Here is a 15,171-nt window from a genome sequence, read left to right as displayed (position 1 = left end):
TTATGTATTTAGCTTGTGCATGTTACATGGTTGTGCTTGTGCCTTGGCCTGCTCATGGAGGTCAGAGGACAACATAAGAGTTGATTCTTTTCTTCTAGTATGTGGGTCCCAGGGATTGAAGTCCGGTCCTCAGACTTGGTGGCAAGCACTTTTACCCATGAGCCTATCCCACCAGCCTAACAGTATCTTTTAAAAGGTGTTTTTAATTTCACGTAAGATCATATTTGATTTAAGTAATATATTCCAAGGTCACAAAGATTGTCCCTTCAGTGTTTCTTTTGGTGTTGGGTGGAGATGTGTATGTTATATGCATGTGTGTCTGCTAGTAGGCTCTCCACTTTACCTTTATGTAGAGGCCAGAGGTTTACCTCCAGTGACTGTTGCTGTCTGCCTTATTTTTTTGAGTCATAGTCAGTCATTGAACAGTGAGCTCAGTTTCATCTAGTTGGTTGAAGAATGAACCCTCTGGATCGACTATCTTCTGCATCCTCCCTCCAGCTAGATACACTGTAACGTGTTACCACACTTGACTCTTTTGTAGGTGTTTATTGGATCTGAACTTAGTTTCTCTTGTCTGCACAGGAAACACTTTACTTACCTGGCCATCTTTCCAGCCTTCTCTCCTGTTTACAATTTTCTGTGTATAGTGTTTGTTATGTTACATTTGAGTTAACTCCTGAATGTAAAAGATAAGTTTGCATTAGTTTATCTACTTCTTATATAACTATCTAATTTTACTAATACCATTTACTGAAAATAATTTTCTTTTTAATTTGAATTTTATTGATGAGATTTCGAAGTTTAGTAACATGATATTGCTATTGCTCAAGGAAGGATGCTTTTTCTCTGGTAGATAGATGTAATTGTACCACTTAGCATTGGACCCAGGGGACTAGGAGGCCAAGGATTTATTGTTGTGAAACTTCTGCAATTCTTCTGGTGTATGTAAATGATGTTCCAATGAAGTTTTTTAAAGACACTTTCTTGTTTTATTATTAGAGCTCAAAATTCCTTGTATTATTTTGCTACTTATTCTACTGAATGAATCTTTATGTCAAGTAATATATGGTAAGATTTTTCAGTTGAATATCCTCTAGAGCAGTAGGGAATCCCTATGGTCTGAAAATATTAAGCTGGTCTACATAGCAAGTTCAGGCCAGCCAGATCAACAATAGTGAGACTGAGCCTTAAAAGAAAATTTGCTAGCGTGGAATAAATGTATGTAATAATTTATTCTGAAGCTCATCATATTGGTGAGTGGGCTGACAACTCTTTGTTGTTTTGAAATGACTTTTTCCTTGGCTTGGAAGTCACTATGTAAATCAAGCTCTAGCCTTGAACTCAGAGATGCTCTGCCTCTGCCTTCTAGGTGTATGGATTAAGGATGTGCACAACCATGCCTAACTCCTAGTTAGCATTTTCAATAATTTTGAAAAATACATTCATGTTTTTCCAGAACCCATGTGAATATCTATTATTATCTATTATTAAGTAAATTTTATATTAGTTGCATCAAAAACAAATGTGTTATTTCTAATTTATAAAAATTTATAAAATTAATACTAGTCATAGCTTTTGAGTGCAACACTCTCTGTACTGCCCACTGTATTTGCTCTTGAGTCCATGGCAAGTGTCTAGAACCTGTAGTGAAAACTGGCTGCAAATCAGAATGAAATGCATACCTTATTTGATTAATTAACAACTCTAGCCTTGTGAATTGTATGTAGGAATTAGCTGTCTGTGGTGAGAAGACTGTTGGAGTATTTTATGTTCTTTTATCACTCTTTATTCTTTGTTGTTGTTTGTTGTTTTCCTATTTATTTATTTATTTGTTTATTTGTTTGTTTGTTTGTTTTTTGGGGGCAGGGTTTCTTTGTGTAGCCCTGGCTTTCATAGAACTAGCTCTGTAGACCAGGCTGGCCTTGAGCTCACAGAGATCTGCTTGTCTCTTCCAGACTTTATGCTTGGAGGATTGAAACAAAGTGTACCCATGGAGTATGCTCAGCTGAAATCTGTTTACTTTTGAACCATTGAATTAAGACATTAATGCCCATTTGCCAATATTATGCTATATACAGAAGAGTAGTTTTCTCTATAGTGTGTTACATATAATTACCCTTCCCAATCAAGCATACATATTGAGTTATAAATTCCAGGTGGAGAGGTAAAACTAGTAGCCATGATACTGTGGCTACCAGAGGAATGATTGAAGGACCCTCTTGGTGATTGAAATAATGCCTATGAAAATTATCTTTAATCTGTTAAAAATTATCATTTTAATGCAGAACTTTCTTTGCCATCCACATTTATTAGAAGGAGTTCATTTTGAGAGTTTCATTTTTTAATGGAGCATTTTCTTAAAATAAAGTTACATATTTTAAAAAAGTCGTCTAGCACATTGGAAAACTAGCCCTCCCTTTTTTTTTTTTTTAATTTTGAAGTTGTATAGTGGTCATACCTATTAAATAAATGGAAATAGAGAGCTGACATTGTTTTCTTGTTCACAGTGGCAACTAGATTGTCTTGCTTGCTTGCTGAAATTAATCTGCCAGTTTGCAGTAGATCCATCTGATTTGGATTTAGCTTATCATGATGTCTTTGCCTGGTCTGGCATAGCTGAAAGCCACAGAAAAAGAACCTGGCCTGGAAAATCAAGAAAGGCTGCTGGTGATCATGCCAAGAGTCTTCACATACCACGATTAACAGAGGTAAAGTTCAGAAATTAGCATTACATTTTCTAATGAATTTTCCTTGTTTTGAGAAAGCATGTGGTTTGTTTTTTACAAAGGGAATAAATACACAAATATATAAATACTGTTAAAAGTTACTGTGAAACTACCTAGCAGTGTTATGATTTGTAATTGTAGTGATGTATTGGTAATAATTTTCAGTTCTTCATTAACAGGAATGCATGATGTGGCATTTTAATATGTTACCTAACCTTACATTCACACATATTATTATAACTTAGTAACTTACATTCTGAGTATATCATAGTCCATTCAGGGAAACCATTGGTATAACTGGAAAACTGAATCATGTCACTTTTGCAATGTTAGGGGTTAAATTGGAAAATTAATCTTTCCTAGTATTGTAGATTATTTGTATCTCTTAAATGTGAAATGTTCATGAATTCTAAATGCATTCCCAAGTGTTACATAGTGGGAGATACTACTTAATAATTTCTTTAATGCTTCTAGTATAGTATGTTTTTACTCGAAAAAACCCTTCACATTATAATAGCATCAAATTGATTGTGATTCTTTCCATTAACTTCTGAAACAATTTCCTTAAAAAATTATTTACTTTTATGTGTATGAGAGTTTTGCACGTATGTATGTGCACCACATACGTGCCTAGTGACCAAGGATGCTAGAAAAAAGGCATCGAATTACCTAAACCTAGAATTACATGCAATTCTGAGCCTCCATGTGGGTTCTGGGAACCAAACCTGGGGTACTCTTCAAAAACTGCAGGTGCTTTTAAGCCACATCTCTAGCCGCTCACTGAATAATTTCTGTCTTTATTGATATTAGTGATTTACAAGTATTGGTATAATGCAAGAATTGCTTGGGAAGTTTTTTAGAATGATTTGTTTTTATAATATATGCAACTAGATGACTATTGAAAAGTTAGAATATACAAATGAACCTTGTGTCTAGTCAAACAGGACTGCCATTTATACCTGTACATGCTTCTTTTTTACAGAGTTATACAGCTAGAAAACATTCTTGTGTATACTAATTTTCCAAAAAAAACCTATAGCTTATGCTGTTGCATGAATTTTAGGGAGGTAGGGAAATGAAACTACACTTTGTGTTTTGCTCTATTGAAAAAAATTTTCCTCCTTTATGTTTTTGTTTTTAAAGGTGTTTCTTGTGCTTGTCCAAGGAACCAGTTTGATTCAACGACTTATGTCTGTTGCTTATACATATGATAATCTGGCTCCTAGGTATGCATTTTTATGTTTTATATTTATGTATATGCAGTTATTAAACTTCACTTTTGAATTGAACGTGGTGGCACACACCTTATAGTATTCTGGAGGCACAGGTACGTGGATCCCTGTGTGTTTCAGGTTTACACAGTGAGTTTCCTGTCTCAAAAAAGAGAAAAGCAAAAAAATAACTACCTTCAGTTTGTAGCTAGGGATGTGGCTAAGTGGGTAAAATGCTTACTGTTGCAAGTATGAGAACTTGAGTTCAACTACAATCACCTATATAAATGTCAGGTGCTGTGGCACATACATGTAACCCTATAGCTGGGTGAGGCAGGGCTAGGAGGATCCCCAGAGCTCATTCAATTTACCCAGCACAGCAAGACCCAGCTTTAGTAAGAGAGAGACCCTTACTTAAAGATTAGGTAGAGAATAATCAAAGACACTTGACAGCAGCCCCTGGCCATGCTTGCATGTGCATCATATACATTAACACAGCAATTATCCACATCATTTTGAAAAAAAGTTTAACACAAAAACATTCTTTTTGTTTTTGTTTTTAAAGATTTTATTTAGTATACAGTGTTCTGCCTGCATGTGTGCCTGCATGGCAGAAGAGGTATCAGATCTCATCATAGATTGTTGTGAGCCACCATGTGGTTCCTGGGAATTGAACTCAGGACCTCAGGAAGAACAGTTAGTGCTCTTAACCTCTGAGCCATCTCTTCAGCCTGTAACACAAAAGTTATTAGGATTTTATAATGTATTACCCTACTTTTCGCCTAGACTTGCTTATCTTGTTAACATTTGTCAAACTTAACTTTTTATGAGTATTTTTGTGTTTGTTTCTAAATTCTAAATTCTAAGTAATTTCACGAGTATATGTTGTAGATACTGTGACTATCTTGAAATACTTGATAATTGTCTCTTAAAATTAAGGATATTTTCTTAATAACTAGGTAGGGGTGTGTGTGTGTGTGTGTGTGTGTGTGTGTGTGTGTGTGTGTGTGTGTGTGTGTGTGTGTGTGTGTGTACATGCTAGTGAGTGTAGTGTCAGCAGAGATCTGAAGAGGTCCAGTCTCCTGGAGCTGGAATTACAGGTGGTTGTAAGCTGCCTGATGTGTGTGCTAGGCATCACATTTGGGTCCTCAGAAAGAGCAGCAAATGTTCTTAGCTACTAGCCCTGTATAAAAACAAATTAAGTAATTCAACATTGGATTTGGAAAGATGGCTCAGTGATTAAGATTGTGTACTGTTTTGTGGAAAACTAGAACATCATCCATGTCTGGAAACCCACAATTACCTGCAGCTCTATGTCTGTGAATATGGTAACCTCTTCTGGACTCCATACTATATACACTTGAAGATAAATCTTTAAGAGAGTAAACATTGATGATATGTTTGATTTTTTTTTATTTTTCTTTCTTTCTTTTTTTTTTTTTTTAAATATTGCTAGGCACTACTAGAGCATTCTACAATAAACTAAATCCCCAAGCCCTTGTTAGTATGGCTAACTTCATGCAAAGGCCACAGGAAGGCATGGATGCATTATTTTATTGCTCTCCATCATACTGCTTTGAAACAGGATATCTTCTTTTGCTTTGTTTTTGTTTTTCCAGACAGGGTGGTTTCTCTGTATTGCTTTGGAGCCTGTCCTGGAACTCGCTCTGTAGACCAGGCTGGCTTCAAACTTACAGAGATCCTCTTGCCTCTGCCTCCCAAATGCTGGGATTAAAGGCGTGTGCCACCAACACTGGGCTTAAACAGGATATCTTACCGAAATAAAAACTCACCTTTTCTGCCTGTCTCTGCCCTCCTATGGTGAGATCACACACAAATGCATCCATCCCCTTTATTTTACTTGTTTTCTTGGGATTCAAACTCAAATATTCATGCTTGCAGAGCACTGACCCATTGAGCCATCTCCCTAGTCCCCTAATATTTTGTTAATTTATTCTTGGTTGAGCATCATGTGAAGCTATTAGTTTTCATACTTCTTCCTTTTTCATAAGTAGGGATATTTTCCTTCATAATATTGGTATTTTAGTAGTACAGGCTATTTCCCTCCCTCCCCCCTCCCTCCCTCCCTCTCTCCTTCCCTCCCTCCCTCTGTTCTGTTCTGTTTTGTTTTAAGACAGCGTTTTTCTGTGTAACAGCTCTTGCTATCCTGGAACTTGCTTTGTAGACCAGGCTGGCCTTGAACTCATTGATCCACCTGCTTCTGCTTCTAAATACTGGGATTAAAGGTGTTCAGCACTACTGCCTGGTGCTTTTTATTTTGAAACATGATCTTGCCAGCTCTGCTTGACCTCAATCTTGCAGTACTCCTGCCTCAGCCTGTAGAGTGCTAGGGATCCAACCATGTCCCCTTTATGCCCAACTTGGGCCAGATTGTTTTGTTTTAGCACATTTTCACTTTGGGTCTTACATTTTTAGTAGTAATAGTCCAGAAGTGACATGTTTTTCCTAGTACATTCTGATGATGCCATTAGTCTATTGATGATACTAATTTTGAGAATTAATAAGCTGTCAGTGTGAAGACATGAAGTTATAAACTTACTGCTTTCTATAAAACCATAAAACTTCAATTGCCTTGAGCTTTTTTTTTAAAGATTTTTTTAATTTATTATGTATACAATATTCTGCTTCCATGTATATCTGCACAGAAGAGGGCACCAGATCTCATAAGAGATGGTTGTGAGCCACCATGTGGTTGCTGGGAATTGAATTCATGACTTCTAGAAGAGTAGTCAGTGCTCTTAACCTCTGAGCCATCTCTCCAGCCCCTGCCTTAAGCTTTTTTTCAGTAATTTTTCTTCAAATGTTAACTTTTTTTTTCTCTAAATGTTGGTTTTCCTAACAATAGGTATTACTTCAGTGTCTATTGTTAGACAACCTATTATATAAGGACAAACATTTTCTATGTTATTCATCCAGTGTAGTGTTAATTTTGATGCATGATTTTGAAATATTTATTTTGCCATATGTAGTGGCTAATGTCATTAATCCCAGCACTAGGGAGGCAGAGGCAGGTGGATCTTTGGTTTCATGGCCAGTTTGATTTATACAGTGAGTTCCAGGACAGCCAGAGATACACAGAGAAACCCTGTCTCAAAATCAAGAGAAAAGAAAAAGAAATGGGTTGGTTAATATATGGAGATCTAGTTGTGTGTCTCATATAGTCATAGAAATAATGTTACACTGTGAAACTATTTTTCAGATATTTCATAGCATGCTTTATTGGACTGAACTTTGTTGTATACAAAGAGTACACTACACATAAAATTGGTGAGATCATTCTGAAAAACCAAAACAAAACATGATCCATTCCAGAGAGCTCATTATAATCTCTGAAATACTACTTCACTCCTCATGGCCTCTTCTGTTGCCTGAGTTCTATGCTTGTAATGTGTTTAAAAGCCCTCACAGAACTAGAAGAAACCTTTTGCCTTTTTCTAAAATTTTTCTAATGCATAGATGAGCATTAAAAATACAGATATGTATAGATATCTCTTGAGATAAGTGTATTGTTATTGTGTCAGTATGGGTTATAAAAACTAAACATGAGGGCCAGGTATGTGGGTGCAACTTCTATAATATCAGCTACTTTGGAACCTGAGGCTCAAGAAGTTTGTGAGTTCAACACAGGCCTGAGCTGTAGTTGAGGATTCTGGGTTTTATAAAAATCAAAACAAAAAACAAGGATCAGCAAGATGGCTTAGTGAGTAAAAGCACTTACCCCACAGTGATACATGCTAACACACATACATACATGGTAATAAGTTATAAAAAACATGGGACTGGAGAGATGGAGCAGTGGTTAAGAACACTGATTGCTCTTTCATAGGAACTAGGTTCAATTCCCAGCACCCACCTAGCAGCTCACAACTGTCTATAACTCCAGTTCCAGGGGATCTGACACCTTCACACCAGTGGACATAAAATAAAGTTCTTTTAAAATAACCCACTAAACCAAATATGCAAATTCTTGATTGATATATTAATATGTCTATTTTAGATGTATAAATGAGTTTTAATGTCTTTAAAAATTCATATTGGAGGCTAACTATATTGTTCAGAGAGAATAAAGATGCTAGACCACCTAGAACCCACATAGTGGAAGGTGAGAACCCACAGTAGCCTAGCTAGGTCTAAATTCTTCCTCAGCTTCTTGATGAGCTGGAATTACAGGCCTACAGCAGCCGCCTCTTAATTTTTATTTTATTTTGAAACAGTTATTTTTTTGTATCAAGGACCAAACCCAGGGCCTTTTACATGCTAAGCAGGAGTCTGCCACTGTGTGCTAGTGACATAACACCGGTAGAATCGTACTTTAGTCTGCTTTTGTTTTTCCTTTTTTAATGTCTATCAATGAGCCATTTGTTTATGATTCTTTGTTGTTTTGTTTTTTGGCCTGCCTGCCTGCCTGCCTGCCTGCCTGCCTGCCTGCCTGCCTGCCTGCCTGCCTGCCTGCCTGCCTGCCTACCTACCTACCTGTTATTTTTAGGCAGGGTTTCTCTGTAGCTTTGGAGGCTGTCCTGGGACTCGATCTATAGACCAGAATGGTCTTGAACTCAAAGAGATCTGCCTGTCTCTGCCTCCCAAGTGCTGGGATGAAAAATGTGTGCCATCACTGCCCAGCTACTATTTATTTTTTATGGTTTTTCAAGATAGGGTTTTCTTGTGTTACAGCCCTGGAACTCACATGCTCGCCTCTCCCTCCCAAGTGCTGGGAATAAATGCTTGTGCCACCAAACCTGGCCAAGTCAATGTGTTATTATTAGCATGTAATTATTATGCTGTGCAACAGATCTTAAAATTTATTCCTCCTCTGAGGGGGAAAAAAAGTTTTGTTTTTTTGTTTTGTTTTTGGTTTTTTGAGACAGGGTTTCTTTGTGTAGCTTTGTAGACCAGGCTGGCCTCGAACACACAGAAATCACCTATCTCTGCTTCTCTAGTGCTGGGATTAAAGGCATGCGCCACCACTGTCCAGCTCCTTTTCTGAAGTTTCTTACCCTTTGACAGCAACCGCCTATACTGCGCTCCTCTTCCATCCTGTCCTCTGAAAACCATCTTGTTGCTTTGTCAAGAATTTAATTTACTAGGGATTTTAAAATAGGTGATACCATAATCTAGTAATTATTTCTTTAAATCTATTTGGAGTGAAGTCGTAAACTTTAAAGAATATATAGAAATCATTTTTTTTTACTTCATTGCCGATTTAGTTAGTGGTGACAGCATATTTTTGTTTTACAGAGTTTTGAAAGCTCAGTCTGATCACAGGTCCAGACATGAAGGTAAGAGATCAACAAAATTCATTGTGTATTTAAATGTAATTTTTAATAATTAAAATGTATGATTGATATGGTGAAATATTTTATATTTAATAATGAGCATTGTGTCTTTATTAACACAAACCTTTATAATGCCTGTATTTTCTTTTAGTTTCACATTATTCAATGTGGCTCTTGGTGAGCTGGGCTCATTGCTGCTCTTTAGTGAAATCTAGCCTTGCTGATAGTGATCATTTACAAGATTGGCTAAAGAAATTGACCCTCCTTATTCCTGAGGTAAGGATTAAAAAAAAAAAGAACAGACTGGTGCTTCTACTTGCACAAGTTTTTTCTTTTTTTGGTTTTTCAAGACAGGGTTTCTCTGTGGCTTTGGAGGCTGTCCTGGAACTAGCTCTTGTAGACCAGGCTGGCCTCGAACTCACAGAGATCTACCTGCCTCTGCCTCCCTAGTGATGGGATTAAAGGCGTGTACCCCTGCCACCACCACCCACCCCCTTTCACAAGTTTTTGTATTTGCATTTTCCAACAAGATCCATAATGGTACAGAAATGATCATGATTCTATTAATAATTACATTATTTGTTTACCTCTTAGATGAATCTGATAATTTAAAAATGTGACTATTAAATATTCTGTGTCATTTATACTTGTCATTAAAAATTTAAAAAATTGTATTCTAGTCTGGCTGTTCCAGGTGACCACTGTATAACATCTGGGTAGTTCACTTGGAGTCTGTGAAAGTTCTGACTTAAGTACTTTCATAAGTTGCTTCTGCTTCTAAAAATAATTTATTTTGTAATTTATGTTGTAAATAACATAATTATGAAAACCTTCTTTAATCCTAATCTTTTTTTAAAGATTTTATTTATTTATTATGTATACAACATTCTGCTTCCATGTTTATCTGCACACCAGAAGAGGGCACCATAACGGATGGTTGTGAGCCACCATGTGGGTGCTGGGGCTTGAACTCGGGACCTCTGGAAGAGCAGTCAGTGCTCTTAACCTCTGAGCCATCTCTCCAGCCCCCAATCCTCATCTTTTACCTGTATATTTTTATATTTGTTTCTGCTTTATAGCCATAATTAGGCGTTTCCTTAGCAAAATGTAAGCATATACTTCTAGGCAATATTGGCTACTTTATATGATTATATGTTGTTTATATGCACATGTATATAATCAAAATACTATATTTGCAATACCCATCTAGGTGATATAGTTCAGTAGTAGCACACTTGCTTTTCTTACATGTGCCATGTGAAAGGCTATGTGTTCAGTCTTCAAGTAAACATAAAATACCTTGCTAAAGACGTCAGTTAGCTCCTTCCTCATCTCCATTTCCCACTTCTTTTCTTCTGCCCCCCCCCCCCACATATGCACGCATACACGCACGCACACACACATCATATGGCTCAGAATTCCTCAGCCCCAAGCCATGGTAGCCATGAGGTTTGACCTGAGTGGGGGAGAGTGGACTTAGAAATTCCTAGCAACGCAACAGTAATAAAGAACAAGCATAGGCACCTTGTCATCTTTAGAGAGCTCTCAGTTCCATGTTGCAAAACTGAAGTCTCTTGTTTATTCAGCATTTTCCTGGCTGTCTCCTAACCATGCTTCCCAGGCCACGAGGCCATTTCTGTCTCCTTCAGCCTCTTAGATTGCTCCTAACTCTGTGTACTCACTAGTTACTTACCCACCTAGCCCTCCACCCAGGTGCAGGCCTATTCAAATGCTTAGTCCTGTAGAGATGCAAACTTCGGAGGAATTTTCCACTGAAGTCATGTCATTCAATAGCAGATTAGGTCACATCTGAAATGCAATCATAGGCCAGAGCTCCTGTGAGCTCCTGTTTACTGATTCCTTAATGGAACTTTCCTGGTCCCCAACACACACACACACACTCAAGCACGCACGCACGCACCACCCCCACCCCCCCCCCCCCCACCCCCGGAAGCTCAGGCCTCCAGGATCTCAGCCCAGGACCGCAGTCACCCCAATCACCAGGAGGAGTCAAAAACTTGATGCAAACTGCATGAGGCTTTATTATAGTTGTTTAACGAGCTAACCCCATGTTAGCTCGGGCCTTCCATCCATCCACCATGGCAGATGGCTAGGAAAGACAGCTGGAACCGTAAGGGGAGTGTGTAGGGGTACGCACAGGCTTAGGATTGGTGTGCCTCCAGGCTTGGAGGGTTTGCCCTGTGTTGATTGGTTAACTGGTTGTTATGGCCCATACACCCTCCCAGGGTGGTTGCTATGCTCTGCGTGTCATTGCTGTGCACTTGTCCGTAAAGCACACCCAGAGCCATAAAGCATAGCACCACCCGCTAACTTCTGATTGGTCCCTTGCCACGAGGCAGGCATCTGACCTCTTAGTGACCAAGGCAAGTTCATGGCAAGCTGTTATGACTCCCGAAATGGGGAGCTGGTCCCTTCAACACCTACCTACCTACCTTTTCTCTCTTGTTTATATATCCATCCCTCCCTCACTCCCTCCCTGGTCTCAAACTCATATATGCTAGACATAAACTCTACTGCTGGATTACATTTCCCAGAGTTTCTCTTTGTTTGAAGAAAGGGTTTCATGTCGTCCAGTCTGATCTCAAGATTGATACTGCAATTTAAGGATCAGATTAAGTTTCTGAGACCTCTAGCGTGGCCTCCAACACACTGTGTAGCTGAGCATAATATTGCAATGATGGAATTACAAGCCTGCTCTACTATTAAAATGCTAGTGATTGAACTCAAGGCAAACTTTTTTCAACTGGGCTATATCACTAGCCTGAGATTAGCTTTTTAATACTCAGATTATCCTTTTTTTTCCATTTAGACTGCAGTTCGCCATGAATCTTGCAATGGTCTCTATAAGTTATCTCTGTCAGGCCTAGATGGAGGAGACTCAATTCATCGATCTTTTCTTCTTTTGGCTGCCTCAACCTTGTTGAAATTCCTTCCTGATGCTCAAGCACTGAAACCTCTAAGGGTGAGATTTTACCTTCCCGCAGATTTATTATTGTGTACAGTATTCTTGTTGTTACCTCATGAGTTTCTGATTCTCTGCTCTCCACTTCTGGGTGCACACCATGGTGCCTGATTAATCATAGTACTCTCAGTGTTAGGATTACAGCTACTAACGTTATCTATATAATTAGATTTTGGCTTTTTGTTGTCTGTCATTAGAATGCTATTTTAGAAATATTTTTTGTTCCTGCCTATTTGAAAAATTATGATGTAGCTCCCTCCCTTTATTCCTCACTAAATAACACTTGATTTTTTTATTCCTCATGAAATTTCTAAATTTTTTTAACATAGTATGACACTAACTTTGTAAAAGCTTTTTACCATTTAATAAATTCAGAGAGCTGTTAATAAAGTATTTTTAATAATTTACAAAATATATGCTGTTGCGTATTTTCCTTTGATTGTATCTTTTTTATATACTTGGAGATCGTGTTTCTCCCTCCCTCCCTCCCTCCCTCCCTCCCTCCCTCCCTCCCTTCCTTCCTTCCTTCCTTCCTGTTGTTGTTTTTGTTTTCATTTGAGACATGGCTTCACTCTGTACTCCAGCCTGAGCTTGAACCAAATGATGTCTGCCAGCCTTTGACTCAAAGTGCTGGATTAAAAGTGTGCACCACCATCCCCAGTTTAAGATTGTTTTTCTAGAAGTTGTCTAGTCTTCTAAGTACCTTGATATTCTGGTTTTCTTTATCTTCTGATTTTTATGATTTTACAGAATTCACCAGGAATTCATTCATTTTTTTCTTAAAGTTTGCATGCTATTTAATTTTGTAGGCATTTAAATCCGTAAAGTCTTTACTTGCTTGAATACATTATAATTGTTAAAATGATTTCACATTAAAATTTGTTTTAATAGATAGATGATTATGAAGAAGAACCAATGTTAAAACCTGGATGTAAAGAATATTTTTGGTTGCTATGCAAATTAGTGGACAACATACATATAAAGGATGCTAGCCAGGTATGTTCAGAAAATTGCCTATTAAGTTAATAGATCACAATTTATGCACGTGAATGTTCCTGGTTTTACTCATCCTTTCCGTTGAGGGCATGTTTATTTAATGTATATGTAGTCGATATTATTACTCTTCTGTTCTGCTCTAGGGCCTTTCTTATTTTTTCTTTGACTTTGACTGTTAAAATATATCTTGATTTGTAAACATTTTTAAGTATTCTTGACCAATCTAAGATTTGTAAAAGCTTAATTGGAAAGTGAAATATATATGGTAAACGCTTACCTTTCTAAATTATGCGTGCCAGCATTAACACAGTGCCCATGGAAGCCAGGAGAGGGCATCTTATTACCTGGAGCCCTGGTTCTCAACCCGTGGGCCTGCAACCCCTTTTGAGTCTGTGAGTCAGCTATCCTTTGTATTAGATATTTATATTGTAAATTAATAACCGTAGCAAAATTACTGTTATAAAGTAGCAACAAAATAATTGTATGGTTGTGGGTCACCTCAAAGAGGAGGAACTGCATTAAAGGGTGGCAGCTCTAGGAAGGTTGAGAACCACTCAAGAGCCTAGAGCTTTAGTTATAGGTGTTGGTGTACTTCCTTATTGTGGGTCCTGGAAACCAAACTTTTGGGTCCTATGGAAGAATAGCATGTATTTTTAAGTTGTATATGAGTTTAGAGTCCTGATATATAAAATAAAAAAGTTTATGTAAATATGGCAAGATAAAAAATTAGTTAAAAATTAAAAGTTTTAATTGAAATTATTTTAAGGTAAGAAACATTTCCTTTCAAACATATAAGTGCTGGGATTAAATGTGTATTCCACCACATCCAGCTACAAAGAAATATTTAAAACAAATAAATTTTGAAGATAAATTTGTTACATAGACTTTCTATTTCCCTTCTCATATAAATTTAGTTAAGCTAGAAACAAATCTATGCTAATTCTAAACAAGTGAGAATAATATAAGAAGGATCTGTTTCAATATTTGGGAAACATTTTATCTTTTGTATGCATATAAATGAAAGTATGGTGTATAAACATAAAAATAGCCTGTAGTGATAATACTGTCTGATTTTTAGTTTTACAAATAACTTGGCAAAAGCTTATTATTAACGACAGGGTTTCTTTGTGTAGCTCTGGCTGTCTTGGAACTTACTCTGTAGACCAGGCTGACCTTGAACTCACAGAGACCGGCCCGCCCCTGTCTCCTGAGTGCGGAGACCATGATTTCTTTTTGATGGGACTGTTGTTAGTGCTGCATTTAACACTATTGTTTTTCTTTAACTTGATATCATGAAGAAGAATAGGTACATTGAGTTTATAACTTAATTTGCAAAATGCAACTTTTTTTACATATAAGGAAATAATTTGTTTTTCTAATCTCTTTAACAACCAAAAATAAAAATCTGTATTTGAATTTTGTAATTTGTTTTTTTGTGTGTTTTTTGTTTGTTTGTTTGTTTGTTTTTTGTCTTAAGACAACACTCCTCGATTTAGATGCTTTGGCAAGACATTTGGCTGACTGCATTCGCAGGTAAAATTTGATGCAGAATTAATAATTACATTATTGAGCACCGATAAAGAATATCTTTATTTTATCTTTGCTTGTGTTCTTTTTATTAATAGTAGGGAGATTCTTGATCACCTAGATGGTAATATAGAAGATGATGGGCTTTCGGGACTTCTAAGGCTTGCAACAAGTGTTATTAAACACAAACCACCCTTCAAGTTTTCAAGAGAAGGACAGGTATGTTTTAAAATATGTGTATGAAATACAATTGAAGCATCTTTTTACATTGTATGTGTTTTTTGTTGTTTTACAAAAATATATTCAAACAAAATTTGCTAGAACTTGATGATGGAATCTGAATTAACATTGAAAATAGGAAGCTTAGACTATACATTTATTATGTAAAAAATTAATTCCTGTTACTTAGCAGAATGTCTGCTTTAATGTTTCCT

The 15,171-nt window shown here is 37.0% G+C and overlaps 1 protein-coding gene across 4 annotated transcripts in view; it reads left to right on the top strand.

The window, feature by feature from the left end:
* The window catches only part of Usp34 (ubiquitin specific peptidase 34), a 185,301-nt gene that overhangs the window by 104,631 nt on the left and 65,499 nt on the right, over window positions 1–15,171 (top strand). For all 4 annotated transcript variants that reach the window (XM_027388016.2, XM_027388017.2, XM_027388015.2 and 1 more), the window contains 8 exons: window positions 2,508–2,708; window positions 3,870–3,952; window positions 9,194–9,234; window positions 9,383–9,507; window positions 12,062–12,214; window positions 13,106–13,210; window positions 14,688–14,743; window positions 14,836–14,956. In XM_027388016.2, coding sequence (XP_027243817.1) covers window positions 2,508–2,708; window positions 3,870–3,952; window positions 9,194–9,234; window positions 9,383–9,507; window positions 12,062–12,214; window positions 13,106–13,210; window positions 14,688–14,743; window positions 14,836–14,956 — 885 coding nt within the window. The remainder of the gene's footprint in view (window positions 1–2,507; window positions 2,709–3,869; window positions 3,953–9,193; window positions 9,235–9,382; window positions 9,508–12,061; window positions 12,215–13,105; window positions 13,211–14,687; window positions 14,744–14,835; window positions 14,957–15,171) is intronic.

Source organism: Cricetulus griseus (genome assembly GCF_003668045.3).
Source record: "Cricetulus griseus strain 17A/GY chromosome 1 unlocalized genomic scaffold, alternate assembly CriGri-PICRH-1.0 chr1_1, whole genome shotgun sequence".
NCBI lineage: Eukaryota > Metazoa > Chordata > Mammalia > Rodentia > Cricetidae > Cricetulus > Cricetulus griseus.
Note: the sequence above shows the minus strand (reverse complement) of the source record. Positions and strands in the feature narration are given on the sequence as shown.